At 40.9% G+C, this 27,883-nt stretch overlaps 1 protein-coding gene across 1 annotated transcript; it reads right to left on the reverse strand.

The window, feature by feature from the left end:
* Nucleotides 1–947: 947 nt before the first annotated feature.
* enpp2 (ectonucleotide pyrophosphatase/phosphodiesterase 2) lies at nucleotides 948–27,831 on the reverse strand. The gene is made up of 25 exons (XM_061081158.1): nucleotides 27,814–27,831; nucleotides 27,100–27,205; nucleotides 20,916–21,071; nucleotides 19,413–19,538; nucleotides 18,449–18,509; nucleotides 18,092–18,189; nucleotides 17,802–17,881; nucleotides 16,834–16,953; nucleotides 15,991–16,046; nucleotides 13,529–13,594; nucleotides 12,591–12,663; nucleotides 12,250–12,358; nucleotides 11,950–12,075; nucleotides 11,279–11,310; nucleotides 11,069–11,196; nucleotides 8,098–8,173; nucleotides 7,866–7,953; nucleotides 6,786–6,955; nucleotides 4,640–4,685; nucleotides 4,106–4,245; nucleotides 3,179–3,314; nucleotides 2,924–3,001; nucleotides 2,695–2,827; nucleotides 1,931–2,084; nucleotides 948–1,118 (listed from the first exon to the last, which is right to left on the reverse strand). The coding sequence occupies exons 1-25, from the start codon at nucleotides 27,829–27,831 to the stop codon at nucleotides 948–950; spliced, it is 2,547 nt and encodes an 848-aa protein (XP_060937141.1).
* Between the last annotated feature and the right edge of the window lie 52 nt (nucleotides 27,832–27,883).

Consider the following 27,883-nt stretch of genomic DNA (forward strand, 5'->3'; position numbering starts at 1 on the left):
ATTTTTATTGTACAGGTTCTTTAAAGATAATATAATGGGTATATCTGCAGTATATGTATGTGACTATGAAGTTGTTATATGGCTTGCAGATTAAAATGTGAAATATTGTAAATTGCGTGGTTGTTTTTTTCTGGTAATTGATCATTTGTCAATTCACTTGGGAATGTGTACCAAATATTTTGGCTCATATTGTGCTATCAAGTTTTTTCGTATTTAAAACGTTGGTTCAATCAAACTGTTTGAAAATTAAATCAAACTGCTGTCAGATCATTTTCCAGAAAAGGATCACATCTCTTGTGTCGGTCATCTGCAGCAGACTGGTCTGTACTGGGTGAGAACAGTATACATAACTGTTTTTAAAAGGGGGGGGGGGGGCAGTGGGGCCCTGGCAGTAAATATCCTGCCCCTGGGTCCACTAAGAAGTTGCTGTGGCCATGCTGCTGGTGATTTCACTTTTTGTCATGAGTAGCATAGAAGGTAACAGCATAGATTATACAGGCAGATTAGTATCAACCACCTGATATTAACATAGTATGGCACAAATTTACAGATTTAATCCGAGCCCTTGAATTAATCATTATTATAATTTGGGCTTGAAACTGGATTCTGAAATAAGATTAACCGTCTGTTGGAATTCCAGAATAATATGTATTTCGAGACTCTTCATAAATCCTTAATTTGAATGTGTCTTTCTGTTTGATTTATTTATATTCTAGTCGGAATTTGAATATATTTGAGAGTCAACCCTGAAACAATAACACATAGCAGCAGAAATGTTTTGCTGTCCTGCTGCTGAACAGTTAAAATGGCTGATGGCAGCAACAGTGCCCAGGGAGAGAAGAAGCTAGTGTAGGTCAGTGTAGACAATCCCATCTCTTCCTTGTATTACATACATCCACCACGGCTGAAAAAGATCAGTAACATTAGCATTAACAGACACTCAGAGATCAGATCTCGCTCTCGTATGTGTGCATGTAAGTTTTGAGCGAGAGGATTTCAGCGTAGCTCCGGGTGGTTCTGCGGTAAAGGTCCAGGCCGGTCAGGAGCTCCACGTCTCTGACCCGAGCTGTATGCATCTTCATCAGCTCCTCCACCCAGCGGGACTCCTCCTCGGAGCTCTGTGAGGAGGAGGAGGAGGACACGGCATTAGGATGGGGTTTGCTTTTCAAGATTTTAGTCAATTTAGTAATGGCCAAACCACAGATGTCAGTGGAAAAAAATAAGAAATAAAATATATAATAATAATCTAGAGTAAGAAATCTTTCTCTGACATTATTATTATTACAATTATAATTGATCTTTATTTCAGACTCGTAGATCCATATCAGTATAAAAATTAAATAAAAAAAAATACATTACAAGAACACAATCATCACACCTACGTAAGGATTAAAACACTTTTCTTCCTGTTCTTCCATTGACAAGATGAGCATCTTATGTCACTCAGTGTTGTCTCAGTTAAGGCCCTTATTATCATGTTTGTTACGTCAGTTAATTCAAGCAAAAAATTGTGCATGGAAGGTGGAGACATTGCTTGCCACAAACATGTGACTTTCACTTGTCCATGTTGGAAGCAAAGTCCTGAACGCAACATTATACATGTACCAACTGAAGCTGTATCAGTTTTGCATGACTACAATAACCACAAATGTGCTGGATAACATGTGAGTACAGTGATCTCTTAACAGTTTCTTTCAGCTGACGAGTGAGTTTTTCTCCACAGTTCCCACTGTGCTTGCTCTTTGAGGAAACTGGGTTTCTCTACAGTGTCTTAAGTCTCGACCCTCCAATGTAAAGTAACAAGTGATAACATGTTTTGATTTGGCGCCGTAAAAATTGAATCAGATTAAAGTCAATCTTCTATATACAAAGAGTGTTCAAATGGGATCTGATGATGTGAGGGTGAATAAAAAGCTGTGATGTTGCTTACGTTGCAGGTCTCATCATTGTTGGGTCTGTGTGGCAGGATGAAAGCTGCGCTGCTGAGCGGGCCGCTACATGTGTCTGCAGCCTGAGTGAAGTCTAAGCAGCTGGTCAGGACCACAAAGTAGTGTGTGGGGATGGGAATTGTTCCACTTACATACCTGCAATAAAGATAAAGAACAGAAGTATTCATGATGTGTTAATTATAGTGTATTCTGGCTCATCACATTTCTGTTGGCTGTATTAATATGAAAACAATAATCGTAATGCATAGGTGATATTGTTAGTTATTCAATTAGTATCAGTAGTAGTATTAGTATTATCATTATTGTAAGTATTATATTAACTTTACAAGACAAGAGACATTACTACTACTAATAATAATAATAAAAATAAAAATAAAAATAATAATTACATTCATCAATATTTTTCCTTGTCTAGTCGCAAATAAATATTATTTATAATAATAGATAATAATGTCAACAATAATAGTGATCAATAATAATGCTTATTGTCATTAAGTTGTCCACTGGTGGTGAAGCAGAATCAGGTCAACACCTGGGGAGACTCCAGAACGGGTCGACAGAGATATTCAGGTGGGTTATTGTTTCATTTTGTTGTTGTGGATATAATATTTTTTTACAACTCTTTATATTTTTTGAAGCTAATGAAATAGTTTGGACTGAATTCTACGCCTCAAAACCTAAATACAAAGATGAAAATGTGTGTAGCTGCATTAATCCTGAAATAAAGAATGTTGGATGTTCTTACTCTTTAATCTTTTCTGCCGAGTCCCTGACACCATCATAGTTGTAGTCAAATATGGGCCCGACGAGTATGTTCACTCCATTTCTCTCGGTGGCATATTTCTTCACTAGTGCTCTTTGGAAGTAGCCCCAGATTCCTGCGGCAGTGAGAGACAAGTAAAGAGGATGTGGTGATGAAACAGGGAAGATGGGTGAGGAGAGAAAAAGGTAGTGATTTGTGAAAACACACTTACTCTTGAATGCAGGATACATGGGAACCGTGTTGGTGATAAGGACAGCATCATACTTTTTGTCTATCGTCGAGGACAATTCTGTCAATAAAGAAAAAAGAAAGACTTACAAACTGTGTAGTGTAAAATTCACATTTTGTCCATCGGTCTGCCGTTAACCAGTAATGTCAACTGAAAGGTCACATTTACAAAAGTATTGAAATTAAAAGTATTATTTTGGTTTTCCATTCATCGTCAAAGCTGTGCAGGTCAACTCACGTGGTGGGTACAGGAAGCCGTACGTGATCTGTCTGTCTGCTCGGTAGTTGGTGCAAGACTGGCTGTAGGCTGGAGGGACTCTGGTATCAGGTCTCACACAGTTGGACAGAGCATCTGGTAGAGGAGACACCTCTACCTGGAGGACCACACAGACACACACACACAGACACACACACAGGGCTGGGTTCATCGTCTGGATACAGACACAATGCAACCTTCTTTAAAAACATAACAAAGAGGTTTTGGTTCCACAGCAGGTCAAAGGTCTACTGACTTCTGTCGTAGATTTAACTGTGTCTGGTTGTCAGTTGTTTAACATTTGTGTATCTTATCAGAGCAATTGTCTATGAACTGAGAGAGAAGGTACTGGCTTTTTCCAGTAGATGGAGCTACTTGAGTTTTGAAAAGCTGTGAATGTTAGTGTTGCACAAACAGACCTGTACAGACCTCAGTTTCATCTTGACAACACTAAGCCACGAGCTGTTTCGAATGCATCAATATATATTTTAATTAAATAATAGCAAACAGTAAGTGTGGCAACTGTGTTATTAAGAGAACTTTATCCTAAAATCAAAACAATATGGGGAGAAATCGTGATACAGTTATTGAACTGTTGTGCATTTAACCTGCAGTCATATTTTCCCTCCCTGCTATTACTAGGTGCTAATTTGAGATATTTTTATGGGTGTCAGTCTTTGGAAACACTTTTAAAACTCTGTACTTCACAAACAAGGACATACAAATATCAAATGCTAATATTTATATTATATGTTGTTTCTGGGCCATCAAGCTTATGTCCTTCATAATAAAAGCATGGTACTAAAGAGTTTGACTTTTCTCAAACACATCTGTGACCCACCATCTGAAAAGCACTGGCTCAAACCACACAGTGAAGACTTAATAACCGTAAAGCAGGATGCACAGTACCTGTCTGCTGACGGCGTACGCTGTCCACAGGGGCATAGAGAGAGGCTCGCTGTAGCCACTGATGAAGTCACTGTGGTGGAGGATGGAATATTTGGTACGGATGAGTACAGCAGGTCGACCGTACGGAAGGTTCCTGCTGTCTGGAAGAGAAGGAGCACAGGGTTTTACAGCAGAGGAGAAACTGTAACAGGAAACTTTGACAGAGTCGAAGAACGAACAGGAACATGTTTAACAGTCAGATGATGAATCTTTACGAGTGGCTGTTGACACACAGCAGATGTTTGTGGCAGGATACGCGATATTATCACATTGGAATAACCTTTAACATCAGAGTAGACTGGTTATTAAGGGATGGAATTTACTGTGTACGATAGTGGAGAAGTACCTATAGAAAGATCTGAAAGGCTGTATCTACATGTTCTGTCCATTTAAAAAGGCAAATGGCACCCGCATGTTTTCATACAACATTGTGTAAGATGAATAACTGTATACAGGACACGTCACACATTTTCAGTAGCACCATAGAAGACTGACCATCAATAGCTTGCCTCAGTCGTTGGTTTAGCTCCTCCACTTTGTTCTGTAAGAGACAGAGCCAGAGTGACTCCAGGTTATAGCCTCGTACAAGGGTCACTTTCAAACCTCTCTGGCCCCTACTTTTTACACGCAACTGCAAAAAGATCGGAGATTGAAACAATCTCTTGCCAGAGATCTTCATGGGAATGACAAACACAGATAAAGTGAAACATTAACCACAGGGCTGGGTCTTCAATCCAAGCCACACTTCAATGCAAGCCACTCAGGTAAATACACTGAGAAGGTTGCCAAAGGTTAATGGTTCAATGAAAAGAGAGATTGTCTCTTTTGTATCACAGGATTAGTTTCAGAATGAATGAAGGGAGGCGGAGGTGAAGTGACTCCAGCTCTGCAGCAGAAAGCAAAGAGGCAACAAGCTCATTTCAGTTTTAAAAAAAGCTGAGGAGAAGACACAACAGGGCAATCACATACATCTTCACAAGTCAACAAATGATCACTGCTGATTGGCCAATGCAGATGAGTCTTTTTACAAGTGTGCTGTGTAAAAAGTTCAACTGCACTGCAAAAGAGAAAAATAAACAAAAGAAAACATCTGCATTTGAAAACCCTTTTTGTTGTTCTGTATTTGAGATGTTTGACGCTTTATATACTGTTGATAAAAGTTTCTGACAGAACAACGCACATCAGGCCACATCGCTCTGCAGAGCATGAGCAGAGCAGCTAACCTCAGTATTTCCAGCATTTCAAATCATCGGTTTGATGAATTAATGGAGTTGAACCAACGGAGGGCTGCCAAAATATCAGGAATGTTTGTGATAACTTTACTACTGCAGTGGAATTTCGTTCCTTTTTCATTTGAACTAAGATTTTTAATTTCCAGTTTAAAATCTTCAGCTCAAGCACTAACTCCTGGGTCACCTCTGCAGGATTAAAGGTTCCTGACACAATTCATGAAAAAAAAAGTAAAGAAAACAATCTAACACTCTCTGCAGAGCAGCCAGTATAACTAATGAGAAATGTAAATTAAATATCACTTTTGACAGCCAGAACATGAACATGTCTAAGCACACTCACAATTGACTCAACGACAGGAAAGGCCCTCACATACACTTTAGGTGAGAAGTTATTGGAAATAGAAAATGTCCACGCACACGTCAGCGCTGAACCCCAATATTGTTTAAAAGGTATAAAAGCTGTAATAGACAATGGAATAAACAGACTCTTGCACTGCGATTCAGCCTCTGTGTGTTGTTTACGAGAAATCTTCTCCAACAGTGACAGTGAGTAGTGTTTGGTAAAGTTTTCATTATGAGCAAACAAGCAAATGTTACTGAAGAACAACTGCCTGACGGCACTGACTCAAAACAAGGCCAATGCGTCATCATCACATTCAAGTTTTTACATTTGTATCGATTGGCCTGTTGATCAACATTGTCAAGTGATGCAAACATGCAATAGATATGAAAAGCATCCATGGATCTCCATTAGCTCTATTGAGTCATGCCAAGATTTCATATTTAAATATGTCATATGGTTTTCACTAAGATGACTAAGTTTTCTGTTTAAATGACCTGTAGCTTCATATTAATAAATCAATCAGATAATATCAACTCATTTAATAAATAGTGTCAGATGATGTTTTTTCTCCCCTCTGAAAAAGAGGACATCTCTCTGTGGAAGTTTAAAATAGTGTGAGATTCTATCTTGAAAACTCCAGTCTGCATTCATATGTAATATATTATAAATACACATGGTTCCACAGTGAATCTATCACATTGCTTTTGGGAGCCTCTGCTTTTTCTCCAGCGCAGAGATAGACTACTATCAAAGCAAAAGAACCAATAGTAAATGTGAAATGTCTTCATTGTTAAAATTAAATGGAACTTCCATGTCATAAAACAGCTACTAATGACATAGCTGTGCTACTGAAACAAGTTTTAAGACGGAAAAAATAAAATATTCACTCGGTGAATGATTCACACATTTGAAATCACTTGTAATTTGGCCTAATTTGGTAACCATGGGGATGAGGGTGATTTCCATTACACTGTTGTCATCACTGATGTAAGTGATCAGACCGACAAGCCAATCTCTTAAAAACTAGAGTTCTACAAGACGCTGGGGCCAATTCACCACAGCTGACCTTGTCATCGCAGCTGCAGCCCAGGTCATCTGTTCCCGTGGAAACAAGACCGGAGGCTGTGGGCCTGGAAACCTCCTCTGGCATGGTGGGTCTGTGGAGGGGGGTCCTCAACAGGTGGTTCAGGCTGCCGTGGGTTCCATTGTTGGGGGCGGGTTTCAGACCCAGAAGATCTGAGAGTCAGAGCAGTCAGAGTCAGATTAAAGATTCACTGAGGCAAGTGGAAGAAGTGAAACAAACAGCATCACTGACTCACCTTGTTCAAACACACAAAAGCTTTTGTAAAGCTTTGTAAAAAAACTTCACTTCAAATTAAATCATTGAAACAGCATATCAGATTTAGGATTAGTTATATTAAACAATGTGCTTCAAAACCTATGAGTTCTTTCTTTCTTTCATTCTTGCATCTGCCGCCTGTTAGAAATGCTCAAAGTGAACCTGTGTTGTGTGTTCTCACATCGGTTCATTCTGATATTCTCTGCAGTTTTTACCAGGAGAGACTGGCGGAAGAAACTTCGCATAAAGTTCGGAGGCTCTCATTGGACATTTTCATTCACACAGCTCCTCCAGAGGATGTCTAGCTTTTCAAATGTTCATTATAGAACCTTGGTTTGGTTTGGTCATTAGCTTATTTCTCCCTCATTTGTGTATGATGATGATGTTGATGATAATGATGTCAACTGTTTGGTTCTCTCACTTTTACCACACATTTCTATATTTTCTAATAATAAAGATGCAGATGTGAGTTTTGTGGTGAACAATTAAGTAATTTACCATTTCCCCTGCTTTTGTTAATGCTGTCACTGGTCCTGTGCCTTGAATGCTTTTATTGTGCTGTACAACACTTGAGGTTGTGCAGCCCCCCTGAGCTACGCAGCAATAAAAAAAGTGGAAAAATAAGCACATGACAGGAATCAATCTCTCTCTCTCTCTCTCTCTCGTGCACTTGCTTGCTGAGTATGTGCGTTCACTGAGACTAAAGTTACGACGGTGCAGTGAAATATAATCCTGGAGGCGCCCCTGCACACTCTCACACACTCATACACACCCAGACCCATTTAATGAGATGAAAACACGTCTTACCACACATGACATTATAAAGCTCAATATTTTCAAAGGCTGGAACTTTTGTCTTGAATTTAAACGTGGGTCCGTATCCCAAGAAAATAGTCTGAAAATAGAAGTGAACAACACAGGTCACGTGATCTGTTACACTAAATAAGACCCTAAATAAAATCAAGGAATCTGTATTGTTACAAGTAAATGGTATAATTCTCTGGATTTTTTGTTCAGTATACATTATAGATAGATGTACCTGCATGCTGTTGATCTTATTGTCGTATCCATGGTCACCAGCGAATCCACAGTTTCTCCTCCCCTCAGGAACCTTCCTGTAATCAATAGTATGAATGACAGATCAGTATGTGGCTGATGCACATTGTAGTTAGAAGTGATCGACCTGGGATCATATAATAGATTCATACTTAATCACAAAATTAGTGACTCAGCATTAAAGTATCTGCATACCTGACGGTTTAATTTCATTGAGAATCTGTAAAACAAAAATCTGGATTTTGGCAACAAAAAAATGTCAAATTGTCTATTCAATTTAGGAACTCAATATGTCAGATTATTGCTTCTTCTAGGATGCTATTCTGTCACTTCTGGTGTCAGTGTGCGGAGTTTAGACATCTGATTTCAAAGTAAAAAGAAAAAAGGAAGATGCAGTAAAAAGTGCATGAATTAAAATAAAAGGTATTCAATTCAATAAAAAAAAAATTCTCATCAAAAAGCTGACTTCAGATAAAGATTTTGTGACAAAATCCCAAGTCTGTTCCACTGCCTGAAGATAGAAATGAACCAACAATGTGCCTGAACAAATTTTCTCGCAAAAAAACACTTTGTGCTGCTTTGTACCCGACGTAAGAGCCACTGACTTTTATGTGACCTCAGGGGGCACTTAGGAAGTCCACAGATTTAATTTCTACGTAATTCATAAAAGCTGTCAAATATGTAGATGTCTCAGAGAGAGGTTTTCATCAGGTTCACACCAGGTTAAACTGTGTTTCAGAAAGCATAAACAAACAAACAAATTTCAGTCCTCAGCCCAGGTCAACTACTCCTTCCCCAAACTCAGGCCACAGTCCTCTAATTGAAAACCAAACACTTTTTATTAAGTGTCCATCACAACACTGCTCCCACTTATACACCATAATGTGTGTGTGTGTGTGTGTGTGTGTGTGTGTGTGTGTGTGTGTGTGTGTGTGTGTGTGTGTGTGGGTGGGTGTGTGTGTGGGTAAGGGGCTGTGTGTCCTGGGTGAAGCCACAAACATGTTGAAAATGTTAATTACTTGCTGACGGGGAAATGAGACAAAATCAGTATTTCATTTGGCAGTTTTCCTTTTCAGTTGGGATTTACACTGACATTGGCTAATGTATATGTGCCTGTGCCTCTGTGTGCCTGTGTGTGTGTGTGTGTGTGTGTGTGTGTGTGTGTGTGTGTGTGTGTGTGTGTGTGTGTGTGTGTGTGTGTAAATGTTTGTAAACAGCTCCAGTGTCAATGATTAGGCCGGCTCTCTATCTTAGCTGCACTGAAACTTCAAGGATTTCATTTAGTAGTATGGTGTGTGTGTGTGTGTGTGTGTGTGTGTGTGTGTGTGTGTGTGTGTGTGTGTGTGCAGCTGTGAGTGAGAATGTAGCTTTCTCATAATTCATCATCAAAAACAGCATGACAGCTCTACACAGCAGGCTGTAGGCCTGACACACACACACACACACACACACACACACACACACACACACACACACACACACACACACACACACACACACACACACACTCACACACACACAAACACACACACACACACACAGCACCTTTAGCTGTGGTGGTTTGTTTTCACTTTGACTCGTGTTGATTTACTTTGTCACTGAATCACTGACGAGGTCGAACTTGTCACTTCATTTGAGCAAAGCGTTAACATTTCAGCAGCTGCAGCTCTGACAGTGATGTGGCTTTTTACCTCCCTAACACTGTGCATGTGTTTATGATGCATTGATAGCAGCCAATGTTCATATACAACGTGTTTTTAAGTAATTCAAGATGTTTCACTGAGGAAGGGGGAGGCTGAAAATGCCACATCTACAGGCCACGTCTCTTCTCTATCACCTGCCTCACTGGTTTGGATTCAACCCTTTGAACAAATAGCAGAATTGATTTCCATCCCTTGTCTTATAATCATATTCAGGATGAACTCTGCTACTCAGAAAATGCATAATTTGGTATTATACAGGTTCTTTTACAGTTTTATGAAAAACTTCCCACAAATTTGATCTGTATTAGCATAGAGCTACAGTCCAAAGATGTTGCAAAATGATAAACGGATGTATACATCTCAAAATTATATACAAACATTTTTTTTCTAAAAAAAACCTTTTGAGCTTACTGCTATATTTAAACCAAAAACATGTGGTAAGGTTCCAGTGAGACATAAAAACTAAGGACATTCTCACTAACAGGTCAATGAGCCCAGACATATGTCATCTGAATTAATAAAACAGTATATTATGAGGGCAAAAGAGAAATATTTAATAAGAAGAATTAATCATTTATTAATAATTTAAATACAATGATATTTCCCTCTGGTTAGGAAATCATGTAGAAGCTGTGAGATCTGTCAGTTTCTTGTAGATGACTCTAAATCTAAAGCCGTTTCCAGTCATGACCACTGCAAACTGGGTCTGGACTTTCTCTGGAGATTCTCCACTCAGACCCGTTCATATGTCTTTGTTCTGAGCCCCAAAATCTCTTTTGACATCTTCGTCGGTGTCTTCTTTGTGTATGGTTTTGCTTTTTTCCTGTGGAGCTGTTTGTTTGCTTTTAGTTTTTTTCATATTCACATCCCTTGTGTATTAGTTAGTCGTCAACACACTACTACACCACCACACTACGCCTACTGCTGGCGGTGAACCCACGGAGTATCTTTACTGGAAGCTCTCTCTCAGACGTTTGCGTTCACACGTACACCCGCTCCCGAGAATGTCAGCAGGATACGCGGAGTTCAGTGCATGTCTGAAAGCAGCTTTAGTTTCTCTGTAGCCATTTTAAACATTCAACACCATAATGACTGTGTTTTTTGTGAACTTCCCATGAGCCTGTTTATACTGTGTTCCCTCTGGCATATCGAAAGGTGCGTGAGGTTTACAGCTGCCAACTTTAGCTTCTAAACACCCGTATTTACATCACGTATATATCTGAACTTCCTGTTATAGCGGTGCCACTATACCTGGCGACGTGCCACTTCCTCTCCACCAGCAGATGAATCTCCTCAATGCGTCGATTGTAGGCGTAGTGCAAACGCTTGGGCAGGTGCTGCTTCAGGTACGGCTTGAAGTGCTGCTCAGCTTTCTTGCACTGAAAAGATCGAGCCAGTGTTGCACATTTAACTTAACTCTACAAGAAATGTTCTCAAACAGTTGTTGATGCTCATACTTACTGTTAGATTTGCAACAACAGCCTTGGGGTCATCTGAAACAAAGGGGCGGAGCAGTGAGAGCGTTGCACAGGATTTATCATCTTTTTAAAATAGAACAAACCAACATTCTGTAGAAAACATTTTAACATACAAAAAAAAACTGGAGCTTGTTTTAACTTCCACTGGTGTACGGCCATATTTCCTTGGTCTGACACAAGCCACTGTACTGTAGGGACTGTGCACACAGTCACATCTTATAGTGAAGCTGTCTGCACCAATAACAGAGCACATATGCTAAATAATCTAAAAAAGAAATGAGGGAAAACCATATCAACATGAACAAGAACACAAGAAGAAATAATACAAACTAAAAACACATGCATGTTGTGACATGCAGACTTTAGCATCCATATTATATTCATATTATTGTATATTGTTCATTGTTTTTTTGTCTTTTGGGGTGCCGGCCAGGTCTCAACCCTCACAACCATGATATTCGTGTAATTACGATTGCATCATAAACCTCACATCCCGCAAACACAAAAAAATCCACAATGGGCTTTCCTTCAGTTCAGTTCAGTTCAGTTCATTCTCCAAAATACCAAAAACAAAACTCAGCTAAATCCAGCTTGTGGATGTAGAGGAATTCAGAGGAGTGCAAAAGAGAAATGTAACATATTGTTTGCTCTCACATTTAGGGTTGTTGGGGTGTCTGGAGCGTATTCTGCCCAGAGACCCAGGGATGAGGATGATGTCATCAGTATTGGTGATGTAGTTGCTGAGGAACTCGGTGCGATCGCAGTGGGCCTCTTCCATACCTGAGGACACACAGGGACACTGCTGTAGTGCCTTTGAGCTTCAATTCCTTTTGAGTTTTATCAGTGGAGCTTCTTTCTACTACGTAAGGTCTTAGATGAAAGAACTCTCTTAATTGAATAATGATGTGATAATAATTGAATAATGATTTGCCAGCACAGTGTGTGTTCCCTTACCATGATCCCCCACCAGGATGATGTTGACACAGCGGTGCAGTCTCATCTGCTTCAGTCCATCCATCAGCTGACCAATGATACGGTCGATGACCCTCAGAGGGTTGTTCAGCTGGAACACACAGAGGGACTCACAATCACCTGAGTGTGTGTTTGGGTGATGCAGACAAAACACACACTTCTACACACATCCATCCATCCATTCCACAATAATGGGAGACACATTCTCTACTGTGCAAAAACAACGTGTGCACTTTATCTTATATTCTATAAAAACTACTGTACTTTTACTGCAGAGCTTTTACTCAGGTACAAACACACACAGGCAGATACACAATACTCACTTCTGCACTCATGGGCCCCATTTTGTGTCCATATATGTCTGGTTGCTCAGAGTGCATGGCATAGACATAGGGCCTGAAACAAGACATATGAGGTGTTGGAGATGTGTTTGCTACAGATGTAGTGGCAGTAATAACTAATAATAAACTATAATGACCATGGCATTGTTTGGGGTTGTTATATGAGTGAGAAAAACAATAGCTGAGTTTTGGGAAATTACCCTTTTTAAATGCTTTGCTACAAATTTGACATTTTTTCAAAACTTAGCCGTTTGAACAAAATATCTCAGCAACACAGAACAATAGATTTCCACCAAACGTTGTGATATCTTTACTTGTGATATTTTCTCCAGATGATTAACCTTTGGAGCTGATCAGTAAAATGTGAAGGTCAACAAAAATATGGTTCCTAAAACTCATTTTGCAAAATATAATGAGACAATCTGAATCTGACTCTTTTTGACAGCTGTTTTTTTTCCACTACTGTTTCATGTGGTTTTGCACAAGATATTAACGCTTCTCATTTCTAATATGGTCAAACAGAATGTTACAGAAACTAGCTGCTGATCGGCCACATCAGATGGTAAACAGAGCCATGAGCCAGGTCTGAGTTTTACACAGGAAAAGTGAGAATCAGTGAAAGACTGCCTGGCTGGGATATGTGCTCTTGTGTAGCTTGATGTATATAAAACTTGGATTGAGAACAGGTCGGCACTCAACTCAAATTTTATTTGTGCCTCATGAAAACACTAATGTCTGTTTTTATTTAATTTCATATTGCGGTGAAGGGCTACATTACATGATTCTAAAAGAGCCTTGAGATGTGGTAAAGCAGTTTTTTCCCACTGTAACTAAGCTCTGACTGGAAATATTGACAAAGAAAATAAGAATGAAAGAAGTGTGACGTGTGAAGCAGACAGTAAATGTCAAACTGAATTCACCTCTCTCCTTCAGGGAGGTGGAGCCACTGCAGCATGGTCAGTATCCTCCTCTCTAATGTGATGGCACTGCAACACACACAAACACACAGTGTATGATAATAATAACACACTTTATTTAAACACCACCTTTTAAAACACAGTTACAGGGAAGATTAGAAATGAAAGATTGAAGGCAAACAATAGGAAACAGTTAAAAAGCAAAGATAAAATAGATCAAATAAAACATTATAAAATGATTAAAATAGACGTTAAGATCTCAACTAGGCGAAAGCTCAAGCACCTATAAAAATGAGTCTTTAGTAGAGATTTAAAAGAGGATAAGGAGTTTATCAGACACATCCTCTCAGGGAGATTGTTCCACAGAGTGGGATCCGTGACAGAAGAAGCCCAGTCTCCTCTGGTCCTCAGCCTAGTCTGTGGGGTGGTGAGCAGGGCACTGAGAACCTCCGGTTACGACCGGGCAGATATGGTATCGAAAAGTCCCAAATATATTTAGTTACGAGTCGACAACTAGCCTTATAAAGCCAATGAAAAAAAGCTAAAATTGGGGTCATATGCTAATTTAGTTTATTATTTAAGCCTTGCTGCTGCGTTTTGGAAGAGCTGTAATTTATGTTGACTGGTTGGCAGGTGGAGAGAGAAATGCAACAATCTAAACGAGTGGAAAGCCCTGAATGACAATCTCCTTATTCTGGATCAAAACAGAGGATGATGGTGATGAACAAGCCAGTTCACAGTAACAGAGCGATTCTGGCATCCGGCTGCCCTCGTCAACCATTAAACCTTTACCTCTCACAGAGCCTCATAAAGCTGAGGCGTGTGGAGAAGAACACGTCGAGAGGCAGCTCACAGTTTCAACTGAGTCAAAGGCTGGCTGTATTCTGCCTGTGTAGTGATGAGGCCACCAGCCAGGCTGCTGGCTGTCAGACAGTCCACAGCTGTCAACCATCAAGCCCAGGACCGAGGCCCTCACTGGGGCTTGATGTGTGAGGCAGTGGGGGGTGGCATGGAGGTGTGGTTACACGGTGTTAATGTTTGACAGCAGGCTCCTGCTCTCTTTCTCTACTTCTGTCAATGTTCATACTTTTAACTTAATTTGTCCTCATCCCACTGCCTGTTTTTATACCATCATCATGGCAACAATCCCTTCTCCCCATTACCAATGCCAATCCCTACAGTGGTGCTATAACATTAAACTATGAATGTATGAGAAGGCTTATTCTTAGCCAAACAGAAATGTCAGCACAGACGTCCAGTCTCTCTGCCTCCCTATCATACACACACACACACTAACAAACGCACACACACACACACACGTCTCTTTCGCCTTATTCTCTGTTTACTTCTCACACACCTCTGTCAGTGCCAAGTGCAAGAAAAGCACTGTAAGCCACACTCTGGCCCCCCTGGTTCTATGGACTGGCATGTCTGTGACCCTCGTTCACAGAGGAATCCTGCATAGTTTAAACAGGCCCATTTGCACAAATTGCTGTGAAAACAGCCCCACGCCATCCCTGCTGAGATCTGCCTCCCGCTTCATCAAAGCCTCCTCTGTGCAGATCGATGTGGGTTCCTTTGTGTTCCGCAGGCTTGAGGTGCAGCGACCTGAGCGAGGAACAGGAACAGGAACTTTCACCGCCAAATCATTTACAGTCTCTGGAGGATTTAGGGCCAAAGCATCTGCAGTGTTTTAAGGCACATTAACGGGAAGAGTATTTATTTTAAATCTGGAGAGTTTGCAGTTTGTTCTGAACAGTGTCACAGGAGCTCTGGTTGTCTCAGTCCTCAAAAGAAATTGATCTTTTTACTTCTTGTTTTTTTACAATGAGATGGATGTTACCATCTTAGATCTCCAGGGTGTCTGTAGTTAGTTAACTACCTGCCAGGAGGCTTCTCACACTGTGGGTCAGGAGCCAAAATGTGCCACCAACAGGTCCGGAACACGTCAATCACATTATTGGTCATCTTATTTGTTTCAGGTCACCTTGCTGGCACAATCTTATCTAGTTTTCCAACAAACTGTAACCCGGCAGTGAACCTCAGATACCAAAGTAGTTAACAATGCAACTGTAAACCTGGCAAAGCTAATAGGAACTTCTTCTTTTAGTTTGGCCTATTCAGTGGGTTGTGCCATTCAACACCTGAACATCAGTTTTTCATGGCTTTCACCTTCTCTGTCATTCAAGCATTACAATAACATGCAGGTTGAGGCTCATAACACAATGTATGTTGAAATAATTATCATTATTTTGTCATAATGAGGATTTAACTGCCCTGCACACCTGCAGTTATTTTTCTCCTGCAAAAATAACAAGGCCTAAACCAAAAGCACTGATTAGAAAAGAAGTTACATTTAAGAAGCTGAGAAGACTTTTGAACATTGTGTGTGTGTGTGCGTGTGTGCGTGCGTGCGTGCGTGTGTGTGTGTGCGTGTGTGTGTGTGTGTGTGAGTGCGGACTCACATAGGCCAGAAGAAGGTGGCAGCCTTCACTCCTTGTTTGAGTGCGGTGATCCAGATCTAGGAAACAAATAGTATCAGTATCGTATCAGTCTGACTCAGATTCTTACTGAGACACTGTTGTAGCGTGAGGTCACCAGGGGTCATGGTAGTTCACTGCAGCATGACGAGAGAAATAAAAGATCCCACTGTATGAGTTCTGGGGACAAAGAGCAACTTCTCTTCTTCCAGCTAAAACCATATATCTGACTGGGGTTATACAGTATTATAAGCATTCTGATTCCATATTATTAATATTCAATTTACAATCAACACATTAATGCTGTGGAACAGACTTGGTCTTTACTGTAAGTAAACCCTCAGAAAAGCCTTCCAGGATCTTTAATGACAAAGCTTTGGACTTCTCAGGATGAACAGTGATGCTAGTTATTAATCACATGTTACCATCTGGCATTGATCAATGGATAATAACATCTATCACACTGAGTTTGTTAGATCTGAGTCCTGCTCCTCACATTTTACTTGGCTTCAAACAAAACATCTCTTCCCTGCTTTTGTTGGCCTCTGATCTGTGACCTGACACATTCATTTCAACATCACTCATGTTCAAAACTATTCACAAAATGATCCGTCATCACAGCACAAAGAAATAACAGCTCACTAATGAAAAACAACCACAGTGTTGATGAAAAACATATGAGAAGAGAAGAGAAGAGAAGAGAAGAGAAGAGAAGAGAAGAGAAGAGAAGAGAAGAGAAGAGAAGAGAAGAGAAGAGAAGAGAAGAGAAGAGAAGAGAAGAGAAGAGAAGAGAAGAGAGAGGAGGAGAGAAGAGAAGAAGAAACTCACCGGCTGTCCTCCCCACCAGCGATGATTGAGTTTCTCTCGGCTCCTCAGGCTGAACGTGGCGTCGAACACTGGGTCGTACATGGAGTTGCCAACAATACCATGAGACTCTGGATAAAGACCCTGAAATTGAAAGAGAATAATTGGATCATTATTATTTGTCTTCTTTTCTCTGTTCTGCCTCCAAAACCATTAGAAGAACTCACTGTATATTTAAGCACCATGGTTCTCCTGTTTCAGTGCTAATGGACCTTTTCAGAGGTGGACTATAAATTCACATTAACTTTAATATTATTATTCAATTTTGAGGTATTTATTTAAAGTTGTAGACTTTAACATTTAACCAACAGCTATCATTCACATTTACTTAGCACATGGAAGAGTGGTTAGAAAATCAGATCAATATCACGTTACAACCTGAAATTTATAGCTGAATAGCAAAATATTACCACTTCATTAAATTATATATTGATATTGTTATGACATTACATATTTACCTTATAACATGATATATTTGTATTATTTAATAATCAATCAATCAATCAAAATTATTTGAACTACAGCCAGGTTCAGAGTGTGTTTCTGAGTTGAATGAGAATGTGACTTTTTGGAGCGCTCTTTTGTATTTGCATGTGTTGTGAAATTTAAAAAAAGACAATCTGTGTGACTCAATTCACTTTATGTTAAGCTCAACTTAAATAAACTCAAAACTCAAATTTCTCAGCATCAGTTTTCAGTCAGTCTCACCTCAGCTGTACTTTAAGCCTAACGCTATCTTTAACATGCCACAACACTTCAGTCCAGTGAAACCCAATTAGTTCCATAAGTTTAGACCTTCATATCATATCATACAGACGCTGCCACATTCATATGAATTTTTTAATTTGTTGTTAAATTTAGGATTAAACTCCAAAGCTACAGCTGAGGTATAAAGTTGTGAGCATGACAGAGTCAGTGGCCGTGTGCCGTACCGTAGCCAGTGAGTAGAGGTTTGGAAAGGTTTTGGAGGGATAGACAGGTCTCATGTACGGAGCATGGGTTCCACATGTTCCTGAAAACAAGAGCAGCAAAGAGAAAACACCTAAATCAGCACAATCCCTAGTTGTATTCACAATGATTTCTCCATTTACAGAAATAATAATCTTACTTTTCACCCGATGTGTTCCTGTTCAGCAGTGACACAACCACAATGTCTTGTGTTCAAAGGTTTTTACAGCTAACATAAAATATCCCTCTCCCATGATCCCTGTTAAGGTCTTACTGAGTTTGTCGATATTGGGAATGACAGTGTTTCCTCTTTTCACGTAAGAAGCTCTGAATCCGTCCACTGACAGCATGATGAGCGGCGGTCGCGCAAATCTGCAAACACACACAAAATCAGAAGAGGAAAACAAACGCTCTTCTGCATTCAAATTGGAAAATACAATTTCAGTCCTTAGCAAATACTTCCAATATGTGGCATTTAGAAAACTCTCAGGGGGGAAGAAAGCACTTCAGAGAAACAAGAATGTCCACAGCTTGGATTTGGATTGTGAAATTGCATGCAAACATTAATAATAAAAGATCTTGATGTATTATGACAGCTACATTCTGCATTAGTGTTCACATGTAAATGTACCCAGCTGGACATTCAGGGTTCTTCATCTCCTCACACTCATCCTGCAGCCACGAGCTGTCTCCTGAAAGAGAGATGTTCACTTTTAGCTCTGACAACACGGCTCTGCAGTCGTGTTGCTGGTTTGTCAGACAGGTGGACGACACAGTGACAGGACGACAATATCGCAACAACTACTGCACAGATTGTTGTGGTTCCTCTGACTTTTACTAAAGCATCGTCTGCAGGTTCATGCGGTTTGGAGTGAAATGGCTAAACATGATTTGGCTGGATTGATATGAGAATTGGCTCAGACATTATCGTTCTCCTCTTGACGAATTTTAACAAATCTTCTGACTTTTCATCGCCACCACCAGGTCGTACACTCCCCAAAGTGCTCACTTTAAGTATTTAAATTAAATATAAAAGTTGTGTCACATATCCGCGTTTTTCTATCATGTTGCATTGATGTGAATAAATAACTTGAAAGTGATTTAATCAAATAAAATTTAATTGTATGGGTGCAGTATAGGTCATAAATCCCACCTCCTCCATGTTAGTGGATAGGAAGTGGACCAAACTAAAAAGTCAAAGCAAATGCTAAATATACTTTTGACGGTGATTCCTGTCATTTTAGTTACTTCCTACAACAGAAACCTCTTCAAAGCAAAATAATGCCCGCTATCGTTCTCAATAACTTACTATCGTTCTCGAAGGATGTTATAAATATTGAATTGAACCCTGATAGGAGAAAAGGTATGGAGTAACGCGTTCAATGCTGGAAATATCTCAACATCTGTTGGATTTATTGTCATAATTTCAAAAGGTGCTAAATCACTTGCACCATATTTGTGTTTCAGAATGAAAAAACTTGATCTTGATATCTTGAACTTAAGGTCTGATTACACTACATTGAACTTCAACCAGAGATCATAAAGGTCATTGTATGTATTAAAATTAATCTAACAGACATTTTAATGTAACAAACCTTTACACAGCATCTTGTAGTTGGTGCAACAGTCTCCTCTGGCCAGACAGTCTTCAGAGCAGTGGCAGGCATGCAGTTCATTGCGAGTCTCCCCACATCGATCCTTCCTGCACTCATATCCCCCCTCTGTGTATTGAAGGAACAGTTAGGAGAATACTTTTATATAATGAAATAAAATTCAATAAGGGGATAAAACCTGAAACCACAAGGACTGAGAAATGAAAGCCGATACATGAGTGTAGCAGGGCTTCATAGTCAGACTGTGTGGCTGTGCAGGCGGCAGCATGGGACCACCAAACCCCACAGATGAGAACACCAGATGAGAGTTGCAGCTCAAAGCAGGATTTGACACCGTCATGGTGAAGCCCCAAGAACGACCAGAAAAACAAGTTATATCATCATTAGATTTCAGTGGCAAGGCCGTGGTAAACCAAAGACCACCAGGCTGAGGAGGGGAACAGTAAGTCAGAGAACCAATGGTAGACGAGCATAGCGAGACACAGCAACACAAAGCTTCAGCTAGCAGCACTATTAAGAAACCAGTTCATGTCAAGTGTGTGTACATTAAAGCAAGGTCTATTTCCAGCTCAAAATAATAAACTGGGCAGCTGTAAAAATCAGGCTTCAAAATGATATGTGGAGATTTGATTTAAGCTGTTTAATTACAAATGTGAACAATAATTTTAAGGCAGGGAAAGGCGATTGATCTCATTCTTTCGGTGTCTACTCAAACCTCATGACTGGAGGTGAGGGTCAGAATATGGATTAACTGGTAAATCGCTCCCTCTTCACCACGACCGTCCGACATGATGCCTGCATTGCTCCTGACGCTGTGCCTCCACTGAAAACTGCCCCACTGCACACTGGAGGGAACTAAAACTAACTGTCCTAAAATATTCGAGTAAAAACTCAAAGTCACACGCTGCTGGCACAGCCATCAGGGGCATTTTGGGGTTCAACATCTTTCTCAAAGACGCTTCCCAAGCAGAATGGGGGAGATGGGGATCAAACCACCCGCCTTCAGGTTAGGGGATGACCCACTCTTACTCCTGTACCGTCAGCAGCAGCCTCAGGTCCCCTTCCTCACATATAGAACAACCTGCCACAGGGGCAGATCTGGAGGAAGGGACCAGGGGGGCACAGGCCCCAGCTGCAATCTGGGTGAATTGCCCCCTTCCTGTCATTAACCCTGGTCCTTTTTTTAAATAAACTTTTAAAACACTAATACTAACAACAAATTGTTAAGAATTGTTATTTTCTAAGCTTCTTTAAAAAAAGCTGTTCCGAGTTCCTTGAACAATTTATAAAGTATATTTTAAGATGTGTGACCATGCCTAAAGCTACAGAGCTAACAGGAAACAAGGAATGACTTGAAGTGCACCTTACTGAATCAGGAACTGTGCATGTGTTGGATGTTGGACATAGAACGTGAAGAGGAAAGTGTTAAGACAGAGGACGGCTCAAGGACAAATGAGAGGCCGAGTGGGGAGGACGATGAAGTACCTGTCCTGAGGCAGAGCTGGTCAAAGTCCGAGCAGCAGCTGTTGTACGTCTTACACAGGTTGTCACAGCGACAGTTCGGAGGATCCAACTCCACCAGCTCGAAACACCTGTTCCTGCAGGAGCCGGAGGTCGGTACATACTGGAAGGGAGAGCGAACTGAGGACCAGAGAAAAAGAGTAAGAAGCTTATTTAAAATTTCAAAAATCAGGTTGAAGCTGCACTGAATATCTCCACACACCAATGATATATGTGTGGACATTTGGGCTTTCAGTAAAGATTCCCAATGTCAGTAAAGTGCAAATAGACCAAATCAAACTCCTCTGGGTTTAATTTGTTAACTTTGTATTTCTGCATCCTCACTGTCAGTGAGCAGAGGACATTGAACATGAGAGTTGTATCTTGTTGTAAAGGGAACGTACATCCCAATAATCATTTTACAGTGTTATAGACACAATTTCTGCATGAGTGTCAATCAATCAGTCAATCAATATATATTGGTACAGCCCAAAAAACACAATTAGTTTAACAAAATGCAATGTACTCTGTTCTTAACCCTCAACAAGAGAGAGAAAAAAACTTTTAACAGGGGGAAAAAACATAGAAACCTCAAAGTAAGAGACATGTGAGGGATTCCACTCCCAGAGCAGAAGTGTAATAGATGCTGAGTGTTACAGAGCACATCAACAAAATAACAATATTTACAAGATTAATGAAAAGGACAGTCCATCATAAATATCCTAATCTTGAGCTCAGCGGTGAACAAATACGAGGACCAGAAACCAGGTAACTCCTCTAATCATGTACAACACTCAGCCTTTGTTGGATGTATGATAAATCATTCAATATCATTTTATACTTGTTGTTTTTATCCTTTTGAGTGAAATGAGTTTTACAGTTACATTATTTATTATTTCTCATTTGAAGTCAGTGAATTATTATTCCATTATAGCAAACAGACCACAGATCTGTCATTAATGATCCACCCACATATTTGCGGAGATGTCTGCCACAGCATCTGTTGAAAACACTCTGACTGTACTTCAGACTGAATGTGGAATAATGAAGTATGTCCTCATGTTTATTTTTGATAAATCGAGGGTCTTATAGTCTGCATAAAAACTGAGTTGTAGCCCAGAGCGGTCAGATTAGAAGACTCTGTTACTTTTTGGTACAGAGTCTAAAATCTATTGTGCAGACTCTACTTTTCTAACTCTTTTAAATGACATGTGAACAGTGCAAACAGTGAACTGAGAGATATGTTGGCATTTGTCCTTTGGACACAACAACAAGATAATTTACCAGTGAAAAGCTGCACTGTTCAAATGTCATTAAATGAAAGAAAAATCCCCAAACTACACTGACACTGTCACAAATACAACATATTGGCTGCATAACTATTTAGTCAGAGAATGCTATAGAGCAACACCAAAGTAAAAATGTATTTAATGACCTCACACATCATAATAAATATTAAGTGTTTAAAAAAAACACCTGTATGCCATACTCATGGTTTAGTATTTTTTCCTTGGGTTCCAAACTGTGGTAATTCTATCTCACTTTAGGGACACAAAAACAAAATATGGCTCTTGTTCACTTCGGACAATAATACGACCTGTTGGTGGCTCAGTTCACCTCCTCACCCTCAGAGTGAGAAGCCTAACTACAGACCCCCAAGAGATCTCATAGCCATATACACAAGTGTGTGCGTGTGTGTGTGTGTTTGTGTGTGTGTGTGTGTGTGTGTGTGTGTGTGTGTGTGTGTGTGTGTGTGTGTGTGTGTGTGTGTGTGTGTGTGTGTGTGTGTGTGTGTGTGTGTGTGTGTGTGTGTGTGTGTGTGTGTGTGTGTGTGTGTGTGTGTGTGTGTGTGCATATGTACTTCATATGATGGAAATGTAACAACTAACTGGTGTGTGCAAATCATTGTAAGGCATTAAAACATCATCTGACTTCTGGGTCAGGTTTTTCTTCTCGTTCAAACTTTTTCTCAGTTCACATTTTGACTTGTCATAGGAAGAAAAGCACCAGTATTAATAAAGCATTAACAATGGCTCCATTCTATTCCCAGTGTGCCGGTGAGCCAGCGAGCCCGGTGCCCGGACCCTGAAACTGAAACGGCCAAATGGAATCCAGCCATCGTCCATGTTTTGTTTTTTTACACCTGTTTATGTTTTCAATTCTGAGAGTCGCTCCATTACAAACAGTTCAAAACATGTGAATGTCAAAGTTGGTGAACAATTTCCTCATCACTCAGTGCTGCCTCTGCTGGCCACTTCCTTTACATGGTTGGGATCTACTCTACTGACTGAGGTCTGTCTGAGTGAAATCTTTTCCCCACCTCACATCTGGATAATGTTGAAGAAGATGAGTTGTCCTAAAATACGTTTGTATTTTAAATTTAATTTTTGATGTAACAAATGTCCAGATCCTGACAGGAAGCAGGACTCAGATCTGAGTGTGCTGTGTTTTTAAAATATCCATTTTATTCTGAAATGAAAAATGGAGATTAAACCACTGACAGTTAAAATGAGGTATTGAATATTATTTTCTGTAGGAACTGCTTTGAAAGGATACCTACAATTTAGTTTGGGATTTATTGTGATTTTTAAGTTGCATAATAATAATAATGATTATTATCATATATTTGCATCTATTCATTATTATTTGCTTTTTAAATAGTTGCTATCATTAATAACATCTTCACATCTATAAAGACCACTCTGATTATTTCTATTATAGACAGTCTGACAGAGGTTACATGTTTAAGCCCCACCCTCTTTCTCGCCCCTCTTTTCCACCCATTTCTTCTCTCTCCCTCATGTTTCTTCTCTCACCCCAACCGGTTGAGGCAGTTGGCCCCTCCCACATTGAGTCTGGTTCGGTCTGAGGTTTCTTCCAGATGATGAGGGAGTTTTTCTCTCCACAGTCGCTATAGTGCTCGCAGGTTGTGGGACTGTTGTGTTTCACTATGATGTTTGTCTCCACCTCACTATGTGATGTGACTTGAGACAATGTATATTGTGAGGCTATATAAATACTGATTGATGGACCATAAAGAACCACAATAGACAGATAGCACCGTGGTGAGACAGCTGAATAACTCGTGGTCGACAGGGTTTGAGAATGTGGTGCAGAAAATGAGCTGTGATGCTCTCTTAATATTGACTCAAGGGTAGAGCAGCACAAACACACTCTCTCTCTGCTGAAAAACACACACACACACAACACAGGCTGTCCAACCAGGACTTTGCAGGCCCACAGTGATCTACTGTCCACGCACGCTCTGCTCACTCATTTCATATGCGCTGGCAGACACTTCATATAGAAAATAAGCCTGCAAATAAACGGAGCAGGAGGAATTCCTCTGGAGCTGCAGCTGCTGGTGAGGAGTCGCGTGTTTTCTGAGGAGTGATCTCTGACACAGCTGGGGACAGATGTGTGTCACTGTAGGTCTGAAGCTCATTCAGGATTCAAGATTCATTGTTTTTTTACGTGGGTCCTGGACTTGGAGCGTTGACGTGTCCTTCCTGCACTTGGACATATCAGGGTCGGTGTAAAACATGCTTCCCTTAATTAAAGGTAGACTGTGTGATTTTGTCAATTGCTGTTTGTAAACATTCAAATTTGACTCCTCAATGAGTCACTACGTTTACATGATGGCATAAACCCGATTTCGGCTGAAGCCCGGTTTCTCTATCCATGGGGGGTTAACTGCTCTATCTCAGGGTACATGGCACTGAGAAATCCGACTCTTGTCCGAAAGCATTTCATACCCCGCTACGATAGGTGGCGCTGTTTTCATTACAGCTAGTGGTGATACAGCCATTTCCGCTTGACCTCGTCAACACTACCAACAAAAAACAACAACAGCCTTCAACTCAGCATGCGAGAAAGATGACGAACGGAGAGCAAGGTGAAGCTACGTCCCTCTACATGATGTTGTGCATGTTGGATCTTGCGGTGTTCTCCATATTCTTGTTTGTTTGTTTGTTTGTTTGTTTGTGCCGGCACCGGGCAGCGACATTTTATCTACCTGTCGACTTCCGGGTCACGGCCAGGGAGGGAGGGAGGGGGGAAAGAGGAGATGACATCTCAAGCATGCGCAAAGACGTCATCTCCAGTTGTTGTCTAGCTTCCAGAGTTACATGCGCGCGTTGTCCGATATACAGCCAAATCCGATCTACTTATCTGGGGGTGGTTATCCGACTTCAGTCGGACACAAGAAATCTAGATTTGTGGAGTTACATGAAATGGATCTTCGATTGAAACCCGACAACACCAGAAATCGGCTTTTAATCGGACACATGTAACCGCAGTGAGTGAGAGAGAGAGCTGAGTGACTGAAGAGAGGGAGCAGGGTCAGTCAGAAGTAGTTGTTCAGGTTAGCTGCTTTTAGACATGCAATTTAGAGAGGCAGTGGACTAGTGGCAGAAACTTGGACCATGGGCAGAAAAGGTCTCTGGTTCGTCTCTGGTTCGACTCCACGGAGAAACAACAAAAAGACGAGCCTGGATTGATCTGTCCAAAAATCCAAGAGGATTCTCCCTACCCTGTCTAGTGCCCCTGAGCAAGGCACCTTACTCCCCCAACATCTGCTCCCCGGGCGCCGTACATGGCTGTTCACTGCTCTGTGTGGGTTAAAAGCAGAGGTTACATTTCCCTCCTTGCATGAGTGTGCTTGTGTTTGGGACAAATAAATGTATCTTAATCTTAATGCACTGAACTTTGCATATTCTCCGTATTGTCCCTGGACGAGGTGCATCTGTGAACGCAAATGTCCGAGTGAGATGCTCCAAAGTTTCTGCAGATTCGCTCGGCCTGGCCTCCTTTTATAAGGTCAATGGAAACACAGCAGGTAAACCCCCGCTGGATTCACCATGAGCGAGTGTGTGGAGGGTGATGACGCTTTAACACACACAAAAGTGGTAAAAACTAAAAACAATTTAAATATCTCCCTGGAATAAAGTGGTGACTCGCATGGAGGAAGATCTCAAGAGAGTTTGTGGTGATAAGAGCTGACAGCACTGGTCGGGTGCTGTAAACATGATCATGTGATCTCCGGAGCGGAGCTAATACGTCACTTCCTGACTCTGTCTGCTGCACCCAGCATCTCCAGACTCTCACCAGAATAATGTGGAGGATTTGATGCTGTTGTGAACCTCCTGCTGTGTTGGGCATGTGTGAAAGGCAAACTCTCAGTAAACTCTGAACCAATGCTACGGATTTTACCTGGAGCTCATGTCTGAAAACAGCTGAAGTAAGTTGTCCTTTCACACATGAACAACGCAGCAGGAAATTCTCCTCTATCTTGTGTTAAGGTGAGGGGGGGAGCAGCAGACAGAGGCAGGACGCAATGTGTTTCATTCTGCTGCTGAGATCACATGTTGTTGTTTACAGCACAGCGACACTAGAGTCGGCTCTTATCACCATCTTGACATCAATCAAATTGATTGGCATCCTGCCGCTATCTGCTCTGTATGTCACAGCTTTTTCAACCTGAGATAGTTCTTTCCCTCTTTTTCATTTTTTAGTCTCTCTTGTGTTAGAAGGATCTCCGGAGGATCTCCTGCCGTGCTCTCACATCAGCTCCTCCTGACTCCCTGCAGACTTTACACTGTGGGACCGACCGGAGAAAGTTCTCTCTCTGACATTTGCGTTCATCCGGAGAATATCCAGAGAATCTCAAGAGAATCTCCAGAGTTCAGTGCTTGTCTGAAAGCAGCTTTACTCTGTACGACTGCAACTAGCAATTATTTTAATCATGGATTATTTCATATTTAGATTTAAAAAAAAAATCAACCAATCAAATTTACAAACACCACTCAGGCTCTGCTGAGGAATTATATGCAGAGTTTTATGTTTTAATTTTACATTTTTAAATATCTTTCAACATTTTGCCGAAATTATATTATATCAAAGGGAAAAAAGCTGATTCCAGATGTTCTTTTTTTTTTTTTTTTCTGACAGGCGGATAACCTATGCTCTTGTTTACTGCCTCCTATGAGTTCAGAGGTCAAGGTCAGAGAAGCCCCCCCCCCCTGAAGCTTAGAGGGTTCTGGTGTTTTTTTTCTTCTTCAAGGCCGCCTCACTTGTTGTGTGAATGTTTTGCTGGCTCGGGGTCAAGCAGTTCAGAGACGCTCTGTCTGTTTCTCAGTAAGAAGAAGAAGAAGAAGAAGAGAGCACTCACCCTCTGTCCGGGCCGAGGTCCCATCCTCTCCTGAGCGCTTGGGCCGGTCGTACACGAACCCCAGACACACGTCAGAGCCACACAGGACAGACAGGATCCAGACAAACTGCCACAACAACACATCTGACATTAGTAACGTGCTGTAACCGATAACCACATGTGGATTATTCTCCTCAGATAGTTTAATCTTTTTAGTTTGAATTCTCTGGGTCTACTTGCAGAGTGGATCAAACAGCCATGTCTACCGCTTGTTTACTTGTGATTTAACAACATTAATTCGAGTGCAGGTCTTTGTAGTGCATCTATAGTCCCAAAGCTCCACATGTAGTCTCAAAGGTTTGTGAAGCATCACTACAACACACATCACGACAATGGCACAGATCCACAGACTTGTTCCTTTACTGTTGGTGGTGTAACACATGTCCTGCAGGAGAGAAACTTCAAAGTGAGGCACGACCACCCGCACCCGCATAACAATGACAGTTTGAAGAATCACTTGGAAATGACTGACGGATCCACACATTGTTTTGCAAATGCTGAGCGGCAGGAAGGCAAGAAAAGAGAGAGGAAAAAGGCTGGAATATCAGGAAAAATTTCCTTTCGGCCACAATCATTTACACAAAGTGACAAATTACGCGGGTCGATTACGCACAGCTTTACGCGCAGCAGCGTCTACATTGCGCAGCTAAAAGGTGCAGACACGGACTCTCTTACCAGTTTGTGCAGCAACATGTTCCTCTGGAGGGGGGTGCGCAGTGTGGAGCTGTGGGTGGGAGAGTGACTG

Source organism: Limanda limanda, chromosome 11 (assembly GCF_963576545.1).
Source record: "Limanda limanda chromosome 11, fLimLim1.1, whole genome shotgun sequence".
Lineage (NCBI taxonomy): Eukaryota > Metazoa > Chordata > Actinopteri > Pleuronectiformes > Pleuronectidae > Limanda > Limanda limanda.

Coding starts and splice junctions, on each gene's coding strand:
- enpp2 (XM_061081158.1), bottom strand. Junction 19,539..20,915: donor CCAGCTCTGCCTCAGGACAG/GTACTTCATCGT, acceptor TTCAATACACAG/AGGGGGGATATGAGTGCAGG. Junction 11,197..11,278: donor CTGTTGTTGCAAATCTAACA/GTAAGTATGAGC, acceptor CGATCTTTTCAG/TGCAAGAAAGCTGAGCAGCA.